The sequence below is a fragment of the Dipodomys spectabilis genome, unplaced genomic scaffold, assembly GCF_019054845.1.
Source record: "Dipodomys spectabilis isolate Male_0828 unplaced genomic scaffold, ASM1905484v1 ptg000115l, whole genome shotgun sequence".
In the NCBI taxonomy this organism is placed as follows: domain Eukaryota; kingdom Metazoa; phylum Chordata; class Mammalia; order Rodentia; family Heteromyidae; genus Dipodomys; species Dipodomys spectabilis.
In genome coordinates, this window is record NW_024870792.1 from 5,045,306 (window position 1) to 5,073,093 (window position 27,788).

Genomic DNA, 27,788 nt, shown 5'->3' on the forward strand with positions numbered 1-27,788 from the left:
GCAAAGAGAAGAGTCTCATATTCCTTGAAATTATCTTTAGACTATTGGCTATTAGCAACAAGTAATATTCCAAAATGGATTGTTGCCTATTTGTGTTTCTAAAAATGAGCCACAGAGAATTGGTGCCATTTATCGCAGGCAGGGATTTAGGCATTGTTGCTTGTGTTGGTTGTTTAGTGGTCTTTCATCCTAAATGATTCTTGGCCTCAGGGTATGAATGCTCTTTCTGGGAGAGTAGTCAGGAGGAGAACAAGATTGTGTGCCACTTGCTTCTTATTTGCTAGCACAAGCAGGTCATTGCTGCTTGATCTTGGGGAAGAAGTAACGAGGAAATGTGACAGTATAATGGGTGAGTCATTACATAGGTTTTCCCAGGAGAAAAGAAGGAAGATGAACCTGCTACTTGCAGAGTCAGAATGAGGAAAACAAAGGGAGCATTAAGAAAGAAACTAATTATGAAAAAAAATTACTCAGACATCCAAAGGAACAAAATGAAGAATAGAAACAGAATCTTGGAAAAGCTCACAAGAGTTATGGTTATTGTGAATGACATTTGGCAATAAGAAACCATTTTCTTACTCCAACAACCAAGTTTGTGTTTTCTCTTGGGTCTTTGTGTCTTCTCCTGATTCATTCAAATTCTTTCATTCTAGTACATGATAAGCTGTCACGCTATGAAAATAAATACTTATCCAAGTATAAATTGTATCAGAAGTGAAGCATCTGTCCTTAGCTCATTTCCATACTTATATTACTACAAGATATAAGTAGTAAGCCAGTTTTGCTTCTATAAGCCAGTAAACTTAAAAGATTTCTGATATGAATGATGATGGATTTACCAAAATAATTTTCATCAAAGAGGTCAGATTGTAAATAAATTGCATTTTTATTGAATTGAATTTTTATATAAAGGGATTCTTATTTTTCAGACATTTTTTTCTGTTTCTTTTTAATGATGTTTGACAATGGATACAGGTGTTAAATTGTGATCTCTAGGAATAAAAAGCCATACAGCATCCTAATTTTATTTTTGTGGCATGTCATTGGACTTACAAATCATCAGAAAATTGTTACTCCTGGGTAGTCTCCTCAATATGGTCAGTGTCAATTTAACTCCTTTCCTTGTAAGAAAAGCATTGACTTCACACCCAGATTCAGGTCAAATACTCTAACACCTTCTCAGTTATTTCTGTCTCACTGGGATTTTAGTAGGCTTCTTTCTCTGATTTGCCAAGATGAGTCATTTCATCATTGAGAAAACATCAAAGTTTCCCCTAACTCTTCTGTAGTGATGTCGTTCACTACAGTAACCATTTTCTCAATCTATTTTTCTTCCCTAGCCATTAAATTTGGGTTAAATAAAATACTAATTGTCTTAAAGACTGTGTCCTTAGAATACTTAGAAGTATATGTAGGAAATAAAAAACAAAATAATATCACCATCTTTTCCTTTTCCCATGGCCATATTCATTTATTAGAAACCAAAAGCATGAAGAAGCATGACATTTTTCATCATCTTAATTATTGTTTTCCAGATAGAATTATGCACTTGAAATAACTTATTGGGCAGAAGGCATCAAAATAGCCCAATGAGATAGGTAGTATATTACATTCATTAAATAGAAGAAAAATAAGCTTAGGAACTCTGAACATTTCTTTTGTCAGCCATTGAGTAAGATTTCCTGGTTGGAACCCACAAGTTTTTATGCACGTTGCCTATGTCCAAACACTGTCCTTGACATATAGAAGTTAATGATTTTAGTAGGAAATGAAGACCTGTATGTATTTAGCTAACAATATGATATTACAACTTGTGATTTAGCACCTGAGAAATGCAAGTAGTATTGAATTAACCTTTCAGGTAAAGTCAATTAAAATTTTAGCTTTCCAAGGAAACTTAGCAACAATTCAGGCCTTGTTCTATGCTATAACTTGTAGTCCTCAGTCTACTTCTCTGGAATATTCTCCTATGATGAAAATGAATGTGTAAGACTTTTATGATCTGTTATAATTAAAATGGCAAATCACATGATTGAAATGTTTGATTCTATATGTGCAAAAATATTTTAATGGTAATTGTTTTACTATTTAGTTGCCTGTAAGTAAACATATATACCATATAATGTATATATATATATATATATATATATATATATATATATACTCCCTGTAGCAGCTAATTAATAATGGATTGACATGTTAGATCCTGGAAATTTAGTTGATATGAATCATTACCAAGACTGACAATTTACTCTTTCAGAATAGTTTAATGTTATAAAAGAAGAGAGTCTACTATTGGGGAGAACTCCATTCCTCCAGGTGTCAGCCTCCTGTGAAATTTCATATCCCATGCTACTTTCTGTGTAGTATCACAATAATGCATCATGGAGCCAAACAAGTAGAAGTGATTTATTTTAATTGGACTAAAACATGTAATACAAGCCCATAAAGGTGGTGTCATAGATGTTTTGAGCCCTGGTATAGATGTCAATGAGGGATGATGATACATCAGGCAGAGAATACAAGGATTAGCTGTATTTCCCAGTAGTAACATTAAAGGTGTGTAACAAATGTATTTAGAGGGAAGATGATGTTGACATCACACTGTAGCAGATGGAAACTCAGTGGTCTTCATTCAAACTAGGAAAATTAGTGTTTCCTGAAACTGAGCTTTCAGAGTCAGACAACTTTGATCATTTATAGTTACATGGAAGCGAGGGGAGAAGTAGAGAAAGAGAAATTTAAAGCAGAACATATTTTTTTCTGATAATGTCTGTTAATTTTAAGTACAAGTGCAAAAGCTAAGCTGATTCTCATTTGAACAGCAAGGATTTAATCATTAGTATTTGTGGTATTTGTATACATAATATGAGTTTTATTAGAATATTTAAACCTTATATCACTGTTCATATGTAGTTTGTAAGAATATGCACCTTAATCTTAATCTATTTCATATGCAAAATATACTGATTATTAAGTGAATCTCATTTTTAATTTTTTTGTTGAAGTTTCCAAATATAGCTTGATTAAAACAAACAGGGAATTTTGTACACTCAAGTTGAGAAATTTTTCCAAAAAGGGAACTGGATAATATTTATTTTGTAAAGTTTAAAAATTATAATTAATTTATTTTACTTACTATGTAAAATTGATATGACAATGTATTATTAGATTAACATTAATTATTTTCAAAGCAATAACATTATAGTCTTAAAAAAGTAAATTTGATCTTTTATTTTACATATCCTTTTATGTATTTTTCAAGCAAATACAAGTTCTGTTTTTATTTTCTTTCCCAGATGCAGGATCAGGATCTGGAGATGGAGGTAGGAATTGTTTATTTATATGTTTACTATATTTGAGGGTAATAGTCTTATTGATATTTACGTACATATTTTTCTATTTAGTTATCTAAAGTAAAGTCATATTTTATATTTCTGGAAAGGAGAAAAATTAGAAAGATATTTTTAATAAGTTGAGGTTTATATCACACAAATGATTTGGCCTATTTATGAATCATATTTTAGCTCCATTTCATTTTCTTTATTTATGAACTTTGGACTATACATGTTACCTTTGAGATAAATATACATAATTTCCAAACTTCTTAACAGAAACTTTGATACTTGTCTGGGTGGACAGAATTCATATGGAAATAATTGAAATACTGAGTTCTAAAAATATTCAACACTACCCTCAATTACCAGGTATTAACATTAACACATACAAACCTATTGTACAGATAGTCTTAGATATAACATTTTTAATTTTGAAGTGAAGGAAGTTAAATTCATAAAAGTAAAAAAATGACAGAATTTAAGCCAATGAAAAGATGAATCTTTACTGATAGATTTTTATTTCTATTTATTTATTGCCTTATTTTTGCATTCCTGGGGTTTAAACACAGTGCCTTGTCATTACAAGGTAATTTTCATTGATTTTTGTTGTGGTTGTTGTTTTGGGTTTTGTTGTTGTTTGGTTTTTATTTTTGTTGAGGTAGTTGGGCCTGAATTCACAGACTGTTGCTCAAGCTTAGCTCTTTTAGCTTTACCACCTAACCCACACCTCTATTTCTGGCTTTTTGCTGGTAAGCTGGAGATAGGAGTCTTTTGGATTTGCTCAGGCTGGTTTAAAACCCAAATCCTCAAATCTCAGCCTCCTGAGGAGCTAGAATTACAGATGTGAGCCAATGTTGTCCAAAATAATTTTTGTTCTTAAATGCTGAATTTGATTAAAGATAAGTACAGGAAGGCCTTGAATTCAGTAAAGGCAGAATTTTAGTGCACAAAAAATTTATCTAGTTGGAGAAAGTTGAAAGATTTCTCAAGTTTCCTTATGTAATGAAAATCTGTACTAATTCAAATAGACTACAACAAAATAATACAATTACAGCAGCTTAGGGAAGCATATATTTTCCTATAAAGGCTAAAACTGAATAGTAAAGAACAAGTGTAGGATGTATTTCAAGATGGAGGATCTTTTCCTTGGTGTTTGAATGGTCTTTACTTGTAAATACCGTTGTAAAAAAAAAATTAAACTAAGTTGCTCCCCACCCCTGGGTTGGATAATATGGTCTTCTCAATAAAATTTATTTGAAGGCTTTGAGAAGAGCCCGTAGAACAAATAAAACATAAAAAGGCATCTGTGGCATCCATGTGGGGGATAGGGGAGGAAGGGGTTGCTGGTACCGGGACTTGAACTTAGGACCTGGGAGCTGTTCCTGAGCTTTTTGCTCAAGACTAGCACTCTATCACTTGAGTCACATTTCCACTTCCAGAATTTTGGTGGTTAATTAGAGATAAGTCTCATGGACTTTTCTTCCTGGTCTGGCTTCAAACCATGATTGTCAAATATCAGCCTCCTGAGTAGCTAGGATTATAGGCATGAGCCACAGATGTCCAGCAAGGAAAGGTGTCCTTGAGCAAATTTTATCATTAGAATATCATGAAATCAGTTCATTTAAAAGAGGTTGCTGGGCTGGGAAGGTGGCTCAGTGGTAGAGCACTTGCTTTGCATACCTGAGGCCCTGGGTTCAATTCCTCAGCACCACATAAGCAGAAAAAAAAACCAGAAGTGTCGCTGTGGCTCAACTGGTAGAGCACTAACCTTGAGTTGAAGAGCTGAGGGACAGCACCCAGGCCCAGAGTTCAGGCCCATGACCGGACTCCCCACCCCCCCAAAAAGAGGTTGTTTTTGTAAGGAAGTATGCAAAAGTCTGTATGCTTTCTAGCAGTATGGTTTTATGTGTAGATTAAATTGACAGATAGGGTGCTGAGACTGAAATGATCCAGGGTACACTCAACAAATCATGTTCATTTTCTAACACCAAAAACAAACCAATCTATAGAAAAGAGAATCGCTATTTTTTCACCAATTTTTTTCTTCTTGCATCTCCTATCACACAATATATTTCTTTTTTACTTTGTAAGTAAGATGTGGTATCTCTTTTTAATACTTGTTTCTAGTTTGTATTCATTGTTATTCACACATGCAAATGAATGTGAAATAAAACTCACCCTTTCTTATTGCATTCGAGATTGAAATCTTTGCATCATTATGTTATCCTCTGATCTGAATAAATGCCAGGATTTTATTTAATGTAAGAAATAACATTAATAACTTACTTTGTAAGCTGGGAGATGCAAAGATCAGTTGGAAACTTCTCTTTGCCTGTTTTCATTTCCTTTCTCTTTCAAGTTTTTTATTCTTCTTTTCAATTGTACATGATTTGTATTAACCTAGAATAAAAAATATAACTTCTTATGATATACTTACTTTAGGAAAATGTTAGAGCACATAATCCATGCAATAGAACATGTAATTCATCTAATTTTCAGGTGCTTTTTGTTGCGGTTTTGGGCTTTATTTTTTTGTTTTGTGCAAGTCTTGTGCTTGAACTAAGGGCCTGAGCACTGTCCCTGAACAATTTTTGCTCAAGCCTAGCATTCTACCATCTGAGCTACAGCTCAACTTCTGGCAGCAGCAGCTGCTGCTGCTGCTGCTTCTTCTTCTTCCTCTTCTTCTTCCTCTTCTTCTTCCTCTTCTTCCTCTTCTTCTTCTTCTTCTTCTTCCTCTTCTTCTTCCTCTTCTCCTTCCTCTTCTCCTTCTCCTTCTCCTTCTCCTTCTTCTGATTATTATTATTATTATTATTATTATTTGGTAGTTTAGTGGAGATAAGAATCTCATGAACTTTCCTGACTGGGCTGGCTTTGAACAGTGATCCTCGGATCTGAGCCTCCTGAGTGTCTAAGATTACAAGTTTCAGGCATGAGCCACTGGCAGGTGGCTTAATTCTGAGGGTTTTTTGTTAGTTTGTGTTTGTTTTTTTTTTAATAATTGCTGTTCAGAAAAATTTAATCATGTATATTTACTTTTAACTGGATATAGTTTAAGAGACAAAACAGATTTCTTTTTATTCTAGTTTACATCCTATTATGCTCTGGAATACTAATAATTTTAACTTCACTTAAGTTCTTTGTATAAAGTGCCAAAAAGCTTAATGATTGAGATTAGAGTGAAATACAAAAGTTCAATTCACCTATTATTTGGCTTGTAGCAGTGTCCTGTGAATCAACGAGAAGAGACTAAATAGTCTGTTGTTTGGCTGATAGTAGTTGTTTGGCTGATCACAGTTGTAGTTAGCCCTTGTTCTAACCAGTGTCTATAGCATATTCTCAACAATGTGTTTAGTTAATAATTGGATGACTTTTGCAAGCAATTTGGAAGGTTAATGGTTATTTTCTAATTTTTACTTAACAGAACATTAATGTAATTCCCAAGTAGAGTTCATTGATCTGAATAGTTAAAGTGGAAAAAAAATTATTTGCAAGACACTTACTTGTGTGACTATCATATATGATATTACTAAACTGCAAAGATAAAATCTTTTTCAAAATACATCAATTTATACTTTTCTTAGATTGGCCTATATTTTCAATGAATGAAGATTAGACATGATTATTTTTAAAATAATTTAAGCTTAACCCATTTTCACAGGGACACCTCTGTCTTTTAGTGCATTCAAGGGAACATTTTTTATTACGAATAAATAGATATAAAGGTTTCATAAAATTTATGTTAACTTGTTTGTATGCACTTTATAGGTACTTTAAACATCTTTATTGATGTGTTCTTTCTAATGAAACTTCTTAAATGATTAAGTTTATTAATAAAATTGATAAACATGTTTCATTTATAAACATCTGTCTCTGACATGATCAGCCAATGTGCATTTATTCATAAAGGTAACTTGTAGGGACTAGAAAACAAATATTGTATACAGATATTAAAAATTAGTACTTCACATTTCAGTGACCATGTCCTCTTCTTTTGGTGTGGAAGAAATCTGGCAATATAAAAATAATATTATATGAATAGTATATCCAGCCTACTGGAGAGAAGAACTGTGTTTTGTTTTATTTTTCAATGGAGGACTGTTTCCCAACAAAAATATTTAGTTGGAAAGTCATTTATATTAAGTATCCTTTCTGGATGGACTTACGACTAAAACATAAATCATGATAAACTACAGTTAAATGTGAAGTAAGCTAAAGGGAGGTAGCATGTGAAGCAAGTTCTAAATAATTTGCATAAATGATTGAATAAAAGGGATTAGTGTTTGAGTGCTTAGGTATATAGAGATTCAGTGTTGTAAATAAGAAACGGGTGTTAGTGGGAGGGATAATAGTTCCTTATCTACCCACAGACTTCCTTAAGCAGCAAATTCAGCTGGAAGAAAAGTATTAAAGAAGCCTTCTCTGAACATCAGGGGTGTGTGGGTGGTTAACAGACCATTTTTAACCCCCTCCCCCCTCCCCCCAGTGTTGTTTCTCTAAGTCTTTCCTTCATACTATACAGTCTTTCCATCATACACCCTTAAAAACATTTCTGGATTGCCTAGCTTCTTGCTAGATTCCTAAAAGCAAACAGGAAGTCTATAAAATTAAAACAATATTTTAACTATTAAAAACCATTGTGAATGAATTATCCTGCTGTACACAAGACCTAATCAATCCACTATTGAATTTGAATAATAATAATAATCTAATAGGGATGTTGGTAAGGTGTGTGTGGAAAGTTATCCAAGGTATACTACCTAGATTTTTAAAAAGTCTGTTTTTACTTTATGAGGAAAAAGAAGCCTTTGGCCAATTTACATCACCTATATATTTTTAGAGTTCTAAGAAAATTATTTAATAGATTAATGTCAGACTGTGTAGCCACAGGCAAATGAAATTTATATCTATTATCTGTGTAAAGAACAACTTATTTGCATTCAAATTATCCAGGCTATTATTATAACTCTGGGGTAGAAAAACAGTTGACATATTGTTTTTCCTTAACAAACATTTTCCTGTGCAAATTGTCTTTGTATAATATTACTCAGGGTGTCCATAATTAAAACATGTACACTTGAGGAAGGACATGAAAGGATTATATTAGGAGTTGTAAATCTTACCTTGATCATATGGATTGATCCATGATTACCTCATGGCAATGTCTTAACAAGAAATCTGAGAACTTGAAACATCCTTTAGAAAAATCTTATCTTTAATGTGAAACATTAGATTGATTGAGCAAACCTTGGTTTGAATTGTTATGATGAATCTGACATACTACACTTAAGGAAGTTGCATGATAGAAAAACTTATCATTCTATTTATGAAAAGGAAAATAATGCTATATATACTGGAGATAGGTAGTAACAATATTCACATTATAATATGTTCTTATATAAAGATGAGTAAATTTTTTCTTCCATGTTATTATTCTCATTCCTGGTCACAATCACATTCAGACTCAGGCAAACACAATATTTCTTACTAGGTTTGTTTTTTTCCTCTATGAGGTTCACATTATCTCTGAAATCTGACAGACATCAATTGTGAGCAGCTTCAACTACAATAGTGATTCAATAAAGAAATTACCCCAAGCATGCAGGTTTGAGAATATCCTAAGGCAATCCACACTGGTAGAAGGCAGAAACTAATCTCAACTCTCACACACCAGGAAGCTGCTGTTCCTTGAGATGAGTTTATAGCGCCATCTAAATCTCAATGAAACCTAATCTTCGTTTTTCAATTATTCAAATCCATCTTCCTTTCTCATTACCTTCAAGAGAAACAACACTGAGACTGAGTGCTGGAACAAAAGTAGAAGTAGAGTGAATGAGGAATTCACACTGGAAAGGGAAAATATAAGAAACTAATAGAGGGAGAGAAACAATGTGAAGATGATGGGAAATGAAAAAAAGAAGAAAAAGGAGCATTCCTTATCCGTGTAGCTTTAAGGTAGTTTGTTTTCACATATGAATACCATTTTACAAATAAAAAATTGCTTTCTTCCCATAGAGCAATAGTAGTTTTCTGGATTTCTGAACACTGGTTGTGAATGCGAAATGGAAACAACAAACTTTGGTCTGAATCATCCATGGGTTTTTCAAAGCTATACGGGAAAAGAAACTTAATCATTATGTGCATGTGGTATGGGTTGTAGATAAGGAGCTCTGTGTTCTAGATTTTTAATCACCTTGAATGCTGTCTGTTAGGATTTTTACTATCAGTCTCTCTTTGAAGATTCATTTATTTTATCCATTAAACAGAATAATATCCACATATGGGAAAAATCTTTACAATAAACTAATGCAAAGAACTTTGAACTATGAAAAAATTAAAAATGAAGTTAAAGTAATTCATGTTATCTTTGGCTCTTTATTCCCATGTAGTCCAACTAAAGTTGATTTCCTCAAAGAATTTAATTAAGAATTAAAAAAAATTTAAAACATAAAAGGTTTAAAATATTGGTATTGGATAGGGGGTTGATGGTATATACATCTAGTCTCAGAATTTAGGAGACTGAGACAGAAGGGTTCTAGTTTGAGGCTAGTCTGGGCTACAGAATAAGGACTTCTCAATTAAAAAAAAATTTTAAAAATCACTAATATAAAATAAAATGACATTGGGACAATAAAATCTCTCAACTTCTTGCAGTTTCATATTTAGAGGAAATAGCTCTGCATGTTTTTTTTTTTCTTCTTTTTCTGGTCGGCCATGGGGCTTGAACCCTGGGCTTGGGCTCAGTCCCTCGGCTCTTCAGCTCAAGGCTAGTGCTCTACCACTTGAGCCACAGTGCCACTCATTGTTTTTTTTAGTGGTTTATTGCAGATAAGAGTCTCACAGACTTTCCTGCTTCCTTCCCCGGGCTGGCTTTGAGCCGCTATCCTCAGATCTCAACTTTCTGAGTAGCTAGGATTACAGGCATGAGCCACCAGCGCCAGTCGAGCTCTGCATCTTGAAGGAAAATGAAATACTAGCATTTTAATACACATGATGGAAGAGAACTACATACAAATGCAGTTAAATAAGAAAGATAAGAAAAAAAATGTTTAAAAAATTCCCGAATAACCAATAACTCTTCTTAAAAACTACAGTGACAGGGCTATTCCCCCATAGAAACTAACAAAGAAGACATGTGAGGGATTGACAGTGGAAGTCTTTACACGACAGAGTGATCTACAGTATCCCCACAAAGGAGAATTTCCATTAGAGTTCGAGCATTACGACATTTTTCTAAGTGACTCTAAGCTTAGTAGAAAGTGATTCTTTTAAAATAGGAGGATTCTACTACTATTCAGATTGGTGTCAGAATGTGAATAATGTGAATCAGTAAGCATGCTCATGGGTAATTATTTGTAAATTTATCATGGTTTATAAAAATACCATCATATTAGTTAACTTAATTTGTTTTAAATATATGATTTTTTTATTGTGAAAATACCATACAGAGGGCTTACAATTACATGGACAAGATAATGAGTACATTTCTTATCAAGCATTGTTGCTTCCTCCTTTGTTTCCCCTTCCTATCCCTTCCTTCCTATATCTTGCCCCCCTCCCCCCGCCAAAGTTGTAAAGTTCATTTTTCGACATAACGACTTGTACATCTCATTGTTGCAATGGGTCCACCTGTATCCCTATTTAAATGATTTGTTTTTTTTACCCTTCCCCTCCACAAATTATACCAACATCAAATACAGTGAAAGCAGGGGTTATACCATGTGGGAGGGACATATAAAACTTAATTTTTAAAAAATAATTTTAATATCCATTATCACAGCAACAGTAAATATAATTCCTGAGCCAGTCATCAGCTTAATGGTTTGTAAGCCAGTCATCAAATTTGAAGAATGAAAGAAAATATAATCTACAAGATTATACATCCTATTGAAGTATCTCTTTGCAATAATTATGATATCTCATATTTTGTGGTTTAGGTAAATTATAAACTCTACCAAAAAGACCATTATCCTATTTCTTTTTTTTTTTTTTTGTCAGTTGTGGGGCTTGAACTCTGGGCCTGGGTGCTGTCCCTGCACTCTTCAGCTCAAGGCATTCTCTACTGCTTGAGCCACAGCACCACTTCCAGTTTTCTACTGGTTTATCGGATATGAGTCTCACAGACTTTTCTGCCCCGGCTGGCCTTGAACCATGATCCTCAGATCTCAGCCTCTTGAGTAGTTAGGATGACAGGCGTGAGCCACCAGCGTCCGGCTTTATCTCATTTCTTTAACCCCTTATTACTCTTATTTTTATTTCTGAAATCATCTCTTCTGTTCTATGTAGCCCTAAATCTCTGTGGGTTTATGTTACATGTTAAATTACACATAGTGTTCTATTAATAGTGTTATAATGTCTGCCATATTCTTTTCTCTTATTTCTCACATTTGTTCCCCAATCTGTAATTTTATTTCTCACATACTGTAAGTGTTCATACTGAATTATTTGGTTTACTTTATATTTATGGTCAAAACATACCATATGTGCTGGACATAAAAATATACATCTGTAGTCTAGATACTCAGGAAGTTGAGGCAGGAGGATCATTGAGCCTAAATTTCAAAGCCAGTCTGAAATTTTAGTAAGACACTATTGCAATAATTATATATATATATATATATATACATATATATAGAGAGAGAGAGAGACAGAGAGAGAGAAAGAGACTTACAAGTATACTTTGTATAGTACTATACACATATTTACAAACGTATACACTTTTGCATATAGATAGACTGACAGATAAACAGATCAACAGCTATTTATTACAGGTACATGTATAGCATGACTGTATGAGTAGCAGTGAAAACACAACCTCTGGAACTCTAGATTTTGAACATTTGATACCACCTCACCACTGATTAGCCTGGGCAGGTGATCTAGAGTCCACCTTCAGTTTCTTCAGTTGCGACTCTTGACAAAGTTTACTGGGATGTACTCTGAGGTTGAGATTTGTGTGCATCGTTTGCTGATTAACGTTTTAAGGACTGTGGAAGGGAGGAAAGTAAGATTAGGAAGAGGGAGAAATTAAATTGGTTCATTGTTGGGGGTTCTCTAGATAAGATAGTCCCTATGAGTTGTCATCAATTGCTATAATAGGACTTGGCCTTTATTACATCCCACTACTGATCATCATTCATTGGGACAACCTAATGGTAAGAGGAAGTGTATTTAGGTTAGATTGCTCTCTTCTGCTACAGACTAGACCAGGAGAGGAAGCAAGCTCTGAGATGCATCAGTACAACACTCCTACATGCTGAAAAAAGAAAGATGTGGACATTGTTCCATGGCACTTTGTAAAAACTGTAAAATGCAACAATGAACAAAACAAAAACATTTGCCATTGGAATGTTGATTTCTTGTGAAGAGACCTAAAGAGCAAACAAAAAATGGTAATTAGTATTATGTGAGAGGGAACAAGTGGCAAAAGAGACATGAGGGGTTGGTATTTTGCTTGAGGGAAGATTAGGGAATCCTGGGGAAAGATGAGCAGAAGGATTAAAGGGCAAACTTTGAGATACACTAGGGAAGGGCATTTTAATCAAATAATGCCATATTTTCAAAAGGTGTGAAGCAAAAACATACTTTATGCACTCTAAGATCCAGGAGGCTGGTAGGATTTCAGGGAGATACAATGAGGAAAAAGGGTAGCCCTGATCCTGCAGAATCTCCCACAGGGATTGGCTCTTTCGTTGAGTAAGCTTGGTGTCTTCTGAGTTTCTGGGGTAAGGAAAGATGTTGCAATCTAATTGATCACTCCAACTTAGAAAGCAGCAAACCAAATATAGGAAAGAAGTGAGGAGAATTCCACAATTAAAAGGACAAAGTAAACTTTCTGGTTTTGGATGTCATTGATTTTCATGTATTTGTGATATATTCTCTAAAAGACTCTTTACCTATCTTAGACATGGCAGTTCATCTAAAGGATGTTATGGGTCTCTATTGAATAAAGATCTTAAAGTTTGCTGTAGTCAAATATATTTTTATTTCTCAGAAGATATTTTTTATTGGAAGTTTTATTTACGATGCACTTCTCCTGATTTTAAAACAAGCAGAAAAATTGTCCTTGTTTCCAGACAGTATTTGATGCATAAGGATGTTTCTGCATGCAACAGTGCATGCCAAATTGCACTGAAATGGTTTCATATTTGGATTTAAAAATATAGCATTTTTACTGTACTAAATGTACAATACATATTGTACACATGATTTTCAATGTGTACTTAACAAAGAGCAATTTCATTTTCTCTGGTAAATTACACACTTGTAATAGCTTTGGATTCTTTTCTTTAGAAATCCAAGAATAAATAGCAAACAATATGTTTAAATAATGTTAGCATCCTGACTCAGTAAGTCACACCAAAAGAGTTATTCCAGTGACTATCAGTTATTAAATTGATTTTTAAAATGTCTTCGCTTATTTCATGCTGATCCCTCTCTAACTATAATAAAAAGAGAATTAACTGGATTTTTAAATAACTTTGGCCTGCTGCTTCTTAGGACCTAGTCTGCAGATGGATCATTTAAACTGGTTCCATTCATCATTAAGTAATAAGGGTTTTAATTTTCATACATTTGCTCTGTTCTTTCATTTTCTAGCCATATTCTGGCTCTTTTTAGGCAATAACTGGCTGGGATGATGTTTTATTATCTTCTTTTGGTCAGGACACAGACAAATCATGTTAGTGGCATTCATTGCTATAATTGCATCTACACAGAACAGTATGTACTCTCTACATATTTGGTGTTGGCTCTCTTGAGAGATTTTATACAAGCACAGAGACACAGAATGAGAGTCAGTCCAGATACTCTCACTATTCTCTCAAGAGACAACCACACTCAAGGAAAACCATGACCTTTGGCAAGTAGAATTTCTGACACATTGATTTAAGTGGTAGTGGTGGTACCTGGGTGAAAAGTCATGTCAAACAATAAAGTGCCATCTTTCCTGGCCCCTTTGCTCCCCCTGATAAAGCTTGAGGTCGATTCTTCAAAGATTGGAAAGCATGTAGAATTTTGCAAGGTTGAGGATTTTGTTTAGTTACTCAAAAGACAACCATAATAGCAGCTTGAATGTGTTTTTTGTGAAAGTAGATGTTATTTTTAAATATAATTAAAGAGGAACACAGCTGGCATGTTAAGAATACAAAAGAATCTGCGGTAGTTATTTTACTGTATCTTAAATAGTGGGGTGATATTAAATAGTTATACTCTGGAAGCCCATGCACAAGCTATCTTTGAAGTCCAGGCTTGCCCAGTCACATTCAGGCATTGATTCAAGAAATTCCCCTGGCCTTTCACTAAAAGAGCTCCCTGATGCTGAGGTCTGCTTTGAAATAGGATGTAGCAGAGTTATAAAGCAAGTTCATTCCTATAAATTATCGCACTCTGTAGATTTTCCATGGTGAACACTCCTCAGATCTATATCTCCAGATTCTCCACCAACCCCCTATTTTTGCCCCTAGACATCTCTTACCCATCATATTGGGGGAGAAAAGCCTACTAAACAGATTGACTCTTGTCATCCTCAATTTTTCCTACTTGCACAGCTAGAAACATTTTTATGAAACACTTATCCAAGGACATTATTCATCCTGCTTACAATTTAATAACTTTGGTGTATCATTCAAAGAATAAAATTCTTCATAGCAGTTCTTCATACAAGACCTCTGGTAGTCCTACCTTATCATTCATCTTCCTTACTTCATACTGGAAACTCCAGAATACTTTTCCAGTGAGGAGAGTGCATTTGGAAATTTCACCAGTTGATTTGATATCTCTGCTTTACTCATTTTCTTCCTTCTTGAAATAATTAAGTATTTGCCTAGATGTTATTTATTTATTTGGGGGTTATTTATTTATTTATTTATTTGGGGATTATCTTCTTCAGGATGATTTTTTTTCAATTCCCTGGTTGAATTAAATTCCTCTTACAAATTCTAGGTTTTATCTACAATCTGATTTACTTAAACTGTATGTGTTTGTGTTTGTGGCTAATTATTATTAATTGTCTTATGTTAGTACACAATACTTGGAGTTTAATCAGACTCTGTAAACATTTCTTCAGCTAAACCAAGGTCTTAACAGTAATAGAAAAAAAGAAAAAAAGGAAGGAAGGGAGGAAGGAAGGAAGGGAGGAAGGAAGAAAGGAAGAAAGGAAGGAAGACAAAAGGAGAACGAAAGAGAAAAATGGTGCCTAAATTTCTAAATGGCTCCACTTCCATTTGCATTTTATGTACAAGCAAATCTTCTACAAACTAATTGAACATATAGGGTTATTATATGAAAATTACTGTAGATTTATTTTACCTTTTAGGACTCAAAGGCAAAATTAATAATATGGCAAGTATGTGATATTTACAAGTTTAAACTACCCTAAGAAATGAGTAAATGTGTGCACATGGTCATATAAACTAGTATTTTATGAAATGAACTCCAAGAAAAGGAAACAAGAAATTTTTCTTTAGTTGCTGCTATTGCTTTTTTTTTTTCTTTTCCTATGTCTTATTCATTATTTTGTTTTTATTTAGAGGGCAATGGGGGACAGAAAATTTAGAACAAAGGGCAAATAAATACAACAGTCATACTCACTAGACATAATTCAAAAAGAATTGTACTCATTACCTGACTCGTGTAACTATAACCCTTTGTATATCACCTTTATAATAACAATAAAAATGATTAAATTAAATTAAAATGAAATTAAATTAAAAATTAGGTTTTGAAAAAAATGACTGCCAAATTTAAAATCTAGAACCTAAACAATGTGAGTGAAACTTAGGAGTGATCTTGTTAAATAAGAAAAAGACTGAAAGCTTTTTTTAGTGTTTTTCCTAGTTTTGAAATATGTAGCATCTGATACCACTATATCAACTTATGTACTTGTGATTTACTTCCTTTAGTGAAAGTGGTATGTACAGAAAAAAAACTTAAGTTATTTTAGGATTCTAATTAGTTTGTAGGTAATTGAGGTAATTCTACCTTATGTGAATACTTTATTCCACAGCAGAATTACTTATTAAAATACCAAATGATTTTGGCCAGAGAATAGAATCATCTGGAAATCCATTTGTTGCTCTCATTTACTTTGACATCGAACCAATGGGGATTTTAAGAAAAAGACCCCAAACTGTCTTTTCAAAGTTTTCAAGGAATTACAATGATTACTCAACAAAAATGTATTTTACTTATCAAAGGACAATACATGGAAAAGCGAAAAATTTGGTAATTCTTTATCAAATATGGAAAAATCTCTTCTTTAATGAAACAATGTAATTTTCATCTTTCACTTTTGAAATATGCAAAGATATATGAAGGACGAAAATGGAGCCTTCTTAAGATGCCACTGCGATTCTAGAACAAATTATTTCACAGTAAAGTCATATTACTGTCAACAGACTGGAAGTAAAGCCTCAACCTTCACAGCTTCATAGACCTGTGCTTATGTAGAGTATGTGCTTGATAACTGTTTGGTTGAATAAACTATCAGAGCCGAGATGTCAACTAGGATGAGTGCAATTAATTGATGCTCCCAAAATCATGGAGACTGTGTAATTGATAACTTGGGAGCTTCTCTTACATACAGTAAGAATGGGAAATTGCATAATAGACATCATCTCTCAAGGAATTAAAAGTGATTACACTTCTTCCACCATCTTCAAGTCTTAGGTGTATTCAACACTCATGTCCTGTCTGTCTCTTTTCCTTATAAATAAGGCAAGCAATGCTGTGTTGCTGGGCTCACATACAAAAAGGTATTTGTGAGAGACAAAAAGGAGAATTTGTGAAATCCAGTCCTAAAAGATATACATATATGTAGATATATATCAGACATGTGTGTGTGTGTGTGTTGTAACTATAGGATTGTTTGGAGGAGACATATAGAGCAGGAAAATAAGAGAATGTTGGAGGCCATACTTTGTATATATGCATGAAAATGATATATAGAACATCTCTGAAAGCTGTTAAAAATAGAGGGATAAAGAGAAGGTGGAGAAAGAGAACAATTGTGGGAGATAATCTAAAGTATGATATATGCACCACGATAAAATTGTCAATGTAATTAATATACACTAAAGAAAATGAATGACAGGATGTATGATGGAATGGAGGAATGGAGAGCATGAAGGAGGGTGAATACAATTGAAGTAATTTATGTACATGTATGACAATAGGACAGCGTCACGTGTGAAAATTGCTTGATGCAGGGGGGAGGGGTAGTAGGGGTGAATTTGATAGTCGTTGTATTCATTTATGGAAATAACAATGAAAACCTCTAAACCAATCTAATATAAAATTTAAGGAGAGTTTGAGAACAATAGAACAAATTTGTGAAAGGTTAAAGGGCTTCTCAAGGCAAAATATCACAATGCTCGATAAGAAATGTATTCATTATTTTACTCATGTAATGGTAACCCCTCTGTACAGTATCCTTACAATAAAAATATTTTTAAAAAGAAGGCAGTGTTTCATATTCAAATAAGAGACAAAAGAAGGTGGCATTTTAAATAGCTGTATATCATCTTGATTTTATACATTCTTACCTCTCACTTCCTTCCTGAATAATACCTGTATTAGTTATTTAATGTTTTTCTCTTCTTGAATATTAATATACCTGAACAATAAAATTTTAAGGAAAAAAATTTTACCAAGATTTTATAGAGGAAGACAAAATTTACTCCACCTATAGGTTTTTCCCCCCTAATTTCCAATCTACACATATATTTATTATCCATCTAAACTGGCAGTTAATTCTGCCAGTGGGGATAATCCTTTTTTTCTCTTTTTTTTTTTTTGATAGTCTTGTGACTTGAATATAGGACCAGAGCACTATTCCTAAATCCCTTTTTGCCCAAGGCTAGTGTTCTACCACTTTGAGCCACAGCTCCACTTCTGGTTTTCTGGTTGATTGGAGATAAGAGTCTCATGTCTTTCCTGCCCAGGCTGGCTTCAAACCATGATCCACAGCTCTCATACTCCAGTGTAGCTAATATTACAGGTGTGAGCAATCAGGGCTTGGTTCCAGTGGATATTTAATTAGGAAAAATAGGTTTCATTCCTGGCAGACAAGAGCAAAGTTGAAATCAATACTTCATTCTGCTGAGTCAGAGATCTAGGCAACATCTTTGCTCCAGCACTTTTAAAATGTGTGCTGCACCAACAGAAGCTGAATGTTGTCTTGTCATGAAGCATCCAGGTAAATGAGATGGAGAAATGCAGCATATGTTGACTACCTTTAAACAGTCATATACATTGATTAAGATGTGTTACACGCATAAACTGCCAGGTTGAATTGAAATCTCTTCATACAACTACTTAAAGATACAGAAAAAAACATGTTATAACTTTAAAAAGTTAAAGAAAATGTGAATAAATGAAAAAAAAATTGTGTTTGAAGTAGGAAAGCCTAATATTACAATGATAATATCATCTAAGGCAATTTACAGATTCAATATCATCAAAATCCCAAGTGGCTTTAAAAAAAGTAGAATACAAGTAGGGCTGGGAATGTGACTTAGTGGTAGAGTGCTTGCCTAGCATGCATGAAGTCCTGGGTTTGATTCCTCAGTACCACATAACCAGAAAAAGCTGGAAGTGGTGCTGGCTCAAGTGGTAGAGTGCTAGCCTTAAGCAAAAGAAGCTCAAGGACAGTGCCCCGACCCTGAGTTCAAGCCCCAGAACTGGCAAATAAACAAACAAATGAATAAAATAGAAAAAAGCAGCCTAAATTGAAAATAAAATAGAGTCATTTATAGAGGACCAACTCGTTGCAGTTTTTTGTGGGACTTTTAGCACTGAAAACCCTGCTCCTAGGAAACTTCAGTTTCCTGAAAAAACTTCTTAAGTCATCAGCTTAACTTCAGTTACATAAGTAAAACTGAGAAGCCCTGCAGTAAGTAAACGATAAATTTGCTGAAAGTGGAGTTTTTGCAGAATTTCTGAACATGGAACATTTTTCTCCAAAAATGTTATGTTTCAAAAATAAAAAGGGAATTACTGGACAGTTGTGGCACAAGCCTCTAATCCTAGCTACTCAGAAAGCAGAGATTGAGGTTTGAAGTCAGCCTGGGCAGAAAAGTCTGATACTCTTATCTTCAATTAACCATCAAAAAGATAGATGTGTAGCTGTGGCTGAAGAGCAGCAGCCTTAAGTGCAAATGCTAAGGGAGAGCTAGCTCAAGGGCCTTAATCCACAATAACAGTGCAGAATTGGCACTACACATTTTGGGCAATTCTGCTCCAGTCCCATCCATTTTTCTGGTCCCTGTTGTCTGATTATCAGCCCCTTTCTGTCATCCCATGTTGCATATGAGTTGGGGGAATGATCTACTCTCTGTGACTGCTTGAGCCTCCACTTGAGCCTTAGACTAGAAGTATTATTTAATTCTCAAGCTTAAAACTTCTGCATCTGAAATATTTTTACCACATTGAAATATTTTTATCACTCTCCGTTCTTAGTTTCGTCTGCAAAAATTTACTTATCTTAGTGCAATTTAGACAATAATTTTGACAAGAATGTAGTCTACTATAAGAAAACTTCTGAAGGTGTATATTCCAAATTCTGTTCATAATCATAGTTAATTACATTTGGGCAGTATTTGTAGTAGTAGCAGTGGTGGTGAATTTTGATACTATATATGATAATGTGGGCACTCATGCATTTTTCCCATCATCATTGATGCTTGAGAGGAGGAGAATAAGAGAAGGTAAAAGGCATACATTGGAATACAAACATTTTCCATTTTTGAAAAAAGAGAAAATTTAAGTCCAAAACCACTTAGTGTCTCTCAACCTTGTATTTACATTTAAATTTTTTAACCAGCAGTTAAAAACCTCCATCTGGCTGACCAAACTATACTGCCCATCCCATCGCAAGAATGAGACAGCTGTCACTCTTGGGATGGCAAAATAACTGCAAATCAGGAAACCCATGTGAGCAAATGCCAAGGATCTGCCAAATGGATTCATGAGGGACTATGTTATGCTGCTCTATAATGTTAAAAAATGTACTGTTTTCAACCACTTGTTAAATATTTCTAGATTCAGGAATTTTCTAATTTTCTATTTTTTTCTGAATAGAGTATAGCCTTAAATGCCTCATAATTTAAAAGTATTACTTGGACACTTTAAATACACAGTAACTACTAATAATACCAAAGAATGCACCTTTTGACCAAGTCTTCAATATTTGTACTTCTAGGTAAAGCTTTCATAAAATGAAAACACAATACTACAGCATGAGTCTACTGGGGAAAAGAAAGTAGATGGAAAAGAAAATAGATAAGAAAAAGTGCTTCTAATAAAATATTAATTTTAGGTATATCAGCTTCAAATCGGACAACTATAAAAGCTGATAAACATACCAATCCTAATAGATATATGTATTGTGAATCATTAGATTTTATATCATTTGATATTTCTTCCATCATTGAAAAGTCCAGTTTGTAATCTAAAGGCTAATTTATACTCTCATACACTTAATGAATACCTGTTATTTGCTAGGTATTTTATAACCATATATTAAGCACTTGTTTTAACTTTTCAGGGAGGACACATCACATCCATTTTTCAACTAAACAGTGACTCTTACTCAAATAAGGGGCACAGTGATTCTTACTCATTCACATCAACATCATGTTATATAAACAACAAAATCAGCATCTATATGCTCATTCCTGTGGTTCAAAGTTACCTTTTTTCATTTTTTCATGTATAATCTGTTACAAATTTTAATGTCAAGGATTTAAAGCACAAGATTATAACCATTCGTATTAAACTCATCAACCTGACTGACAGTTAAGTATTGCTGTTAAGCAGACATTTTTGTGCAAATCAGAGACATTTACGATGTTCATTTAGTGCTGTGACTCTAGCTTACTAGTTGAATGTGCTTAAGCATGCAAACATTTTCATTCATAGCATTACCGCTACTAACATTTATTGATAATATAATGTTTATGGCTACGTTATACTTTATACATTTTCTCTATTGAAGCTATGGGAAAATAGAACTATGCTGGTACCAACCATATTTGGATACAAATAAATTAGGGAGAATGCTTCGGAGAGTGATAATTGCTTCAAAGAAAGTAGAACAGGTGCTGTAACACAAAGTGGCTGGGTTTTGTAGGAGGAGTGAGAATTTCACTTAAGCTTTCATTCTAAGAGCGAATCAAGGTAGGCAAAGACCCAGAGGCAGGGTATTCAGTAGAGCAAATGCCAAGGCTTTCCTGAGGCCTTCGCAAGCATCAGCAGCTGTGGAGGAAAGTGCAGCTTAAGTGTAGAAAGACAGTAAAAGAATGGTAGCTGAAGAAATTAGAGGAGTGGTAAGAAATTTGTTTTGTCCAGAGTATTAGAGGAATATTTTGAAGGGCAAAAATAAAATCTGGCAGGTTGCCGTGGACAGCCTGAACAACATAGGAAAAATCGCGCTGCAGTGCAAGGCCTTGCTGGAAAATGTCACCAACCTGTGGCCAGTGGGCGAGGACTTCTGGTGGTACCTGAAGATGAAATGCAGCAACTGTGGTGAGGTTTCAGAGAAGTGGCAATACATCCTGCTGATGGACAGTGTGGCCCTGAAGGGAGGCCGTGGTAGTGCCTCCATGGTCCAGAAGTGCAAGCTTTGTGCTCGGGAAAACTCCATTGAGATTGTGAGCAGCACCATCAAGTCTTACCATGCAGACGACAATGAGATATTCAAGACCACAGTAGAGTTCGACTGCCAGGGCCTTGAACCAGTTGGCTTCCAGCTCCAGGCTTTGCTGCTGAGGGTATGGAGTCAGGGACAGTCTTCAATGACATTAATCTGCAGGAGAAAGACCTTAATCTGCAGGAGAAGGACTGGGCTGACTACGATGAGAAGTCTCAGGAGTCAGTGGGGATCTGTGAGGTCATCCACCAGTTTCTCAAGTGCTGAATGCTTCCTGCACACTTGTCCCTAGGAACTGCGAAGAGACCAAGTGCCCAGGCAGCAACACCCAGAGCCTAGTCCCTCGGTTCCTTGCGCCCTGGTAGTTGCATTAAGTCCTCCCAATCCACATGCCGGGCTTTGTCATGGTTCCCAGATCCCACCAGTGAAGCCCTCACTAAGTCTCCGTGGTGCATGAAGATAGAGCAAAGGAGCAGCCATGCCCTCGACAAATAACTATGTACCCTGCTGGTCTTTGCCTTTCCACAGTTTAAAAACTTGTGACTGATAGAATTTGCAAAATATACAGGAATACATAGCTTCTAAGGGCTCTCAGCTCTTGGTCCAGGAGCAGGTCAACCCAGAAGATGAAAGGCATCAGGGCCAGGGGCACAAAGGACAGGAAAACTTCCTTCATCTTGGAGTGAGTGGTGAAGATAGCAGTCAAGACCTTCATAGTCTTACAGGCCTGAGATCTTCACACAGTAAAACAAAGTTGTTTGCTGAAGTGAGAAACCAAGAGCCACTGTTTGGAAAGTCTGTTGTGTTTTGCTGAAGACTAGAATTCTTCCCCCCACTCCCTTTTTGTTTGAGGGAGGCTGAGTCTTGCTGCATAGCTCAGGCAGGCCTCTAATTCACAACCACCTGCCTCAGTCTCTCAAATACTGGGATTACAGTGTATACCACCATGACCAACAGAGTCTGGCATTCTTTGGAAATAAAAAATATACCTATGTTTCAAAAAATAAAATGAAATCTGGCTTATGTTTTGAAAGATAGCCCTGGTGTCTACGTAGAGAATGAATTGGAGGTGAGGAATCATTGGGAGCAAAGAACTAGTACACAGATTATTGTAGTGGAACAAGGAAAGATGAATGTGACTTGAGGCTAGAGGTGATGCAGAGGGGACAGGACATGACACATGTACTGTTAACCCAGGAGTACTCCCATGATTCCCATCCCTCATACCTTGATATCAGTGACAGTGCTAAAGGCCAACATGACCAAGTATATAGATGGGGGAGGATAATAAGCTTTTTACCTTGCATATTTGCTCCATATCCTCTATAGACAGTCAACACAAACTAATGCATAGGTTTACTTTAAACACATGCAACACGCACACACACACAAATGTTCCTGAAACAATATCACTAAACCAAACCAAAGCCCATGCACTGAACCTATTATGATCATCTAAGGTAATTTGCTCAGTCTTTCAAGAAAGAAACAGATTGATGCACTCAAGAGTTTTCAGCTGGTTGCCTTTCAATAAAGCCTGCATAGTCTGATGTTTTTTTATTTTTTATTTAGCATTTAAATTTATACAATTGAAATATGGCAGTAAAAGGTAAAACACGAAAATAGACAGCTCTATAATTTGGCCTTTAAATGGCTTTACGTATTTATATTCCATGTAGGCTATGTAACAGATTGTGATAACAGAATCAGAGATAATCAAATTGCAGCCTTACAAATATAGGAAATATCACAAACGGCTCCTTTCTGCTGACTCAAAGAGTGGGAGTTCCATTTCTTCCACATATATATGTATATATATATATATACATATATATATATATTTCCCCCTGTAACAGCTTATCACCAACAACACCTTTGTTGCATTTCTCCTGTTTTGTCAGTGTGAATGTCCCCACAGTAACACTTTGCCTATATTTGTCATCGATTCTCTCACATTGGATTCTCTGCTCTGGAGACAACTAATTTGAGTAGGTTGAAACATAAAACATAGCTTCCACCTTCAGTGTCCCAGTTTGCAAAGCAATAAAGAATTCTCAAAGCAGAAATCCAAGAAAGCCCCCACTTGGTTCAGCCTCCATAGTGCTACTTAATATATTTCTCAAAAGCCTGTAGCTTTACACATGGGATGTTTAGGGAGGAAGGAGTGGATTAATTATCAATATGTAACTATCACCATGATGAAGCTCCGCTGGTAGTTATGAATGAATGCAGATGAGAACTCAAGACTCCTGAGAATGAAGGTCCTTTACTTCAATCTGCCTGTCTAATCTTAGGTAGGAGCTAACAGGTGATTTCAGATACTTGTAAACATGTCTTTTACATTCTCCTTTTTCAGATTATTTTAGTGTGAGAACAGGTGTTGTTCTGTTTTGTTTGGAGTCGTTGTTTGGTTTGTAAATACTTGTTTAGTTTTTCCTCCTCTCCAATACCAAACTGTCTTTGGTGCCCTAGTATTCACATAAGCTATTCTATGCTAGATTCCTGAAGTGGGAATAGTGTTGTACCAGTAGGGGGAGCTCACATCATACCTATTTTATGGGTTGAGGAAAGTTAATTTCATGAGTTTATATACTTAAAGGTGGAACTATTTTTATTTCAAAGCCAACAGAGATTGTGAGTTGGAATAAAAGCTATTTCCTCTGGTTGAAAAGTTAGAACTTTCTGAAGTTGTAAATCTCTAGTACAGTATAAGTTTATGTGATAGTGGTTAATGAATCCCCATAGTGTGGTTGAAGTTTTTAGACTGCTGAAATGTGGAGGCTTTAAGATATATTAAAAGTTCTCTTTCCTGGGATAATATCAAATTAATTCCTTCCATAAAACAGTAGACCCAGCACCTGGTTTGAAGGTTTTATGACTGCAAGTCAATACAAACAAGACAAAATATTGATGTAACTGGAATGTCATGAAGTTGAACTGATTTTTCTCATAAGCATTTCAAGAAGTTTGTTTTCAGCCATTTGTCTTTCTCACTAATCTGACATAAAGTCTAGTCTACCAGAGTCCTGACCATCTAGCTTTTATGCAGATCAGGAAGAAATCAAAGCTTGAGGTTCCTGGACTCCTTTGTTCTTCAGTCTTGTTGTGGCTATTCTTGGAAATGTCAGCAGACTTCAAAATACTGTCTGTAATTTTGGATATTCTAATATGAAGAACTCCCAGAGTATCATCATCTAGCAGTATACTTTTCTCTTCTCCTAGCATTTAATGAGTCTTCAGGAAATGAAATAGAAGTATTTCTTAGCTTTTGTACTTAACAGAGCATTCATCTAAAGTCAAGAACTGGGTGAAAAACCAGAAATTTTTAAAGGAAGGAAGGAGGGAAGAAAGAAGGAGAGAGAGAGACGCAGAGAGAGAAATAGAGACGCAGAGAGAAAACACCCACACCTGGCTTGTGGGTGGTACATACCTTCAATCCAAATTACTCATAGGTAAAAGTGCAGTCTAAGTCCAGACCTGGGCACAAATAGAGACACTATATGAGAAGAAGCAAGGACAAAGGGTTAGTGATAAGTCTCAGGGATCAAGACTCATCTCTGTCCACAGTAAACTTACATAGAGTCTATGCAATTGTGAAAAGGATGAGTCCAGTGCCTTTTTCCTTCAGGGACAGAAAGAGAGAGATGGAGAAAGATAGAGTGGCAGAGAGAGAAATAAAAGGAAAAAAAGAGAAGAGCATGACTGTCTCCTGTTTGACTTTGAAATTCTCATTGACAGGCCATCTGACAAATGGCTTACATTATGTGTACAAATTTTAAAATCTTGGGATGGACATTAATTCTGAAAACACAAATGACATACAATTTATCCAATGACTGTACTGTTTCATAAGTTACATCTACTTAGAACCGTGGTGTGTAAGTGGGAGGAGGAGTAGGAAGAATAATACAAGGTGAAGAGGAGAGGAGCCTGAAAGAAATGTTCCCAGGCATTGACTGTTTCCTGCAAAGTGAGCTCCACCACTGCCTCACTGTTTTCTAGAAATAAAATAATACTATGGTAGGCAAGCCTTTAGCATGGCAGAGCGATGACCTTAGCCTGATTTAAATTGCTCTCTGGTTCCTACAGGGTGAAGCAGTTTTTCACCTCTTCTCTTTGGGTAGATTTCTTCTCTATCAGGTTTGCTCTTGCCTATTCTTCTCAATTCCAAGTTTAACTACCATATATCATAGCTGCTAAAATGCCACTGTGTTGTTCCTCACATTTATTATCTATGCATCTTCTCTTTCTTGTCTTTTTTTTTTTTTTTTAAATTTTTAGATTTTTTTTTTTAATTTTATTTTATTTTATTTGAGAACATACTGTACAGAGGGGTTACAATTACATGGGCAGGATAATGCATACATTTCTTACCAAGCATTGCAGCCTCCTCCTTTGTTTACCCTTCACCTCCCTTCCCAGCCTCCCCCCTCCCTCCCACCCAATCATACCCCCCCTCCCCCCCCCCCCCCCGACATTGTAAAGCTGGTTTTGACATGACATTTTGTACTTCTCATTGTTGCAACAGGTCCACCTGAATCCTTAAACGACTTGTTTGTCCCCATCTCCTCCACATGTTATACTGACATCAAATATAGTGAAAGCGGGGGTTACACTGTGGGGGAGGGACATACAAAGCAACAAAGAGATAATATTATAAATGCGTTAGAAACACATGCATGAAAGAAACAAAAACATTAAAATACATATTTGAGGTTTCGTTTTCCTAACATCACATTATTTGACTTTTTCCGCTTGACTCATACCTATACTAGATATTGCAAATAAGGGAAACCATGGGACCTATGTTTCTTTGGGCCTGGCTTACTTCACTTAATATAATTTTTTCCAAGCCTTTCCATTTCCTAACAAATGGGGAAATGTCATTCTTTCTGATGGAGGCATAGAATTCCATTGTGTATATATACCACATCTTCTTGATCCATTCATCTACTGAGGGGCATCTGGGTTGGTTCCATGTCTTAGCTATGGTAAATAATGCTGCAATAAACATAGTTGTGCTGGTAGCTTTAGTGTGGCCTTGTTTGTGATCATTTGGGTAAATGCCCAAAAGTGGGATTGCTGGGTCATAGAGGCCATTAAATCATGGAATGTGTGGGCCTTCAATTTCAGAGCCCCTCAACTTCCGTGGACTTCTTCTGGGCATCTCTATAGAATTATGCACTTGTAATATATTGATTCCCCCTCTCAAAATCTCCTAAATTGTATCGTGCAAGATACACAGAAATTTCGCTGTTTTTTTCTGCCTATGAGCTTTAGTATTCAGGTCTTTGGCTTCTTTTCTGATTGCTTTGTTGTTTGTATTTTGGCTGTTGTTTTGTGAGTCTGTAGGTAAATTGTGGCAGTATTGGTTCTTTAATTAATGAATGTTTTCAATACATTTTTACCTTCCAGGTAGATTCTTGTTCTAGTGTCGTCCTAGACTTCAGATTACAGAAGAGAGCTTAATGGACTTTTCAGTAATTCTTATAAAATGTGGCATTATAGAGCCTCTATCATCAGACAAGATAGCATAATATAGATAGTATAAGAACATGATCCACTCAGTATGCAGCATTTGAGCCTAACCCAATGATCATATACAACTTAAGTAAGATTCACTTAGTATCTCATATTTCAGGCTCAACTGTGATTTTGAAAACAAGTACTCTTTGAAATCTATTGGCTAATTATCTCAGTCCCCTCTACTTCGATCTCTTCAATCACACACACACACACACACACACACACACACACACACACACACACAGAGCACCTCAGAAACGTTTAATTTTCAGTATGAT

General features: G+C 35.2%; 1 protein-coding gene across 1 annotated transcript in view; it reads left to right on the top strand.

Moving 5' to 3' along the window:
• Positions 1-27,788, top strand: part of Tmeff2 (transmembrane protein with EGF like and two follistatin like domains 2) — a 259,792-nt gene that overhangs the window by 13,238 nt on the left and 218,766 nt on the right. The window contains exon 4 of the mRNA XM_042688317.1: positions 3,300-3,326. Within this exon, the coding sequence (XP_042544251.1) occupies positions 3,300-3,326 (27 nt within the window). The remainder of the gene's footprint in view (positions 1-3,299; positions 3,327-27,788) is intronic.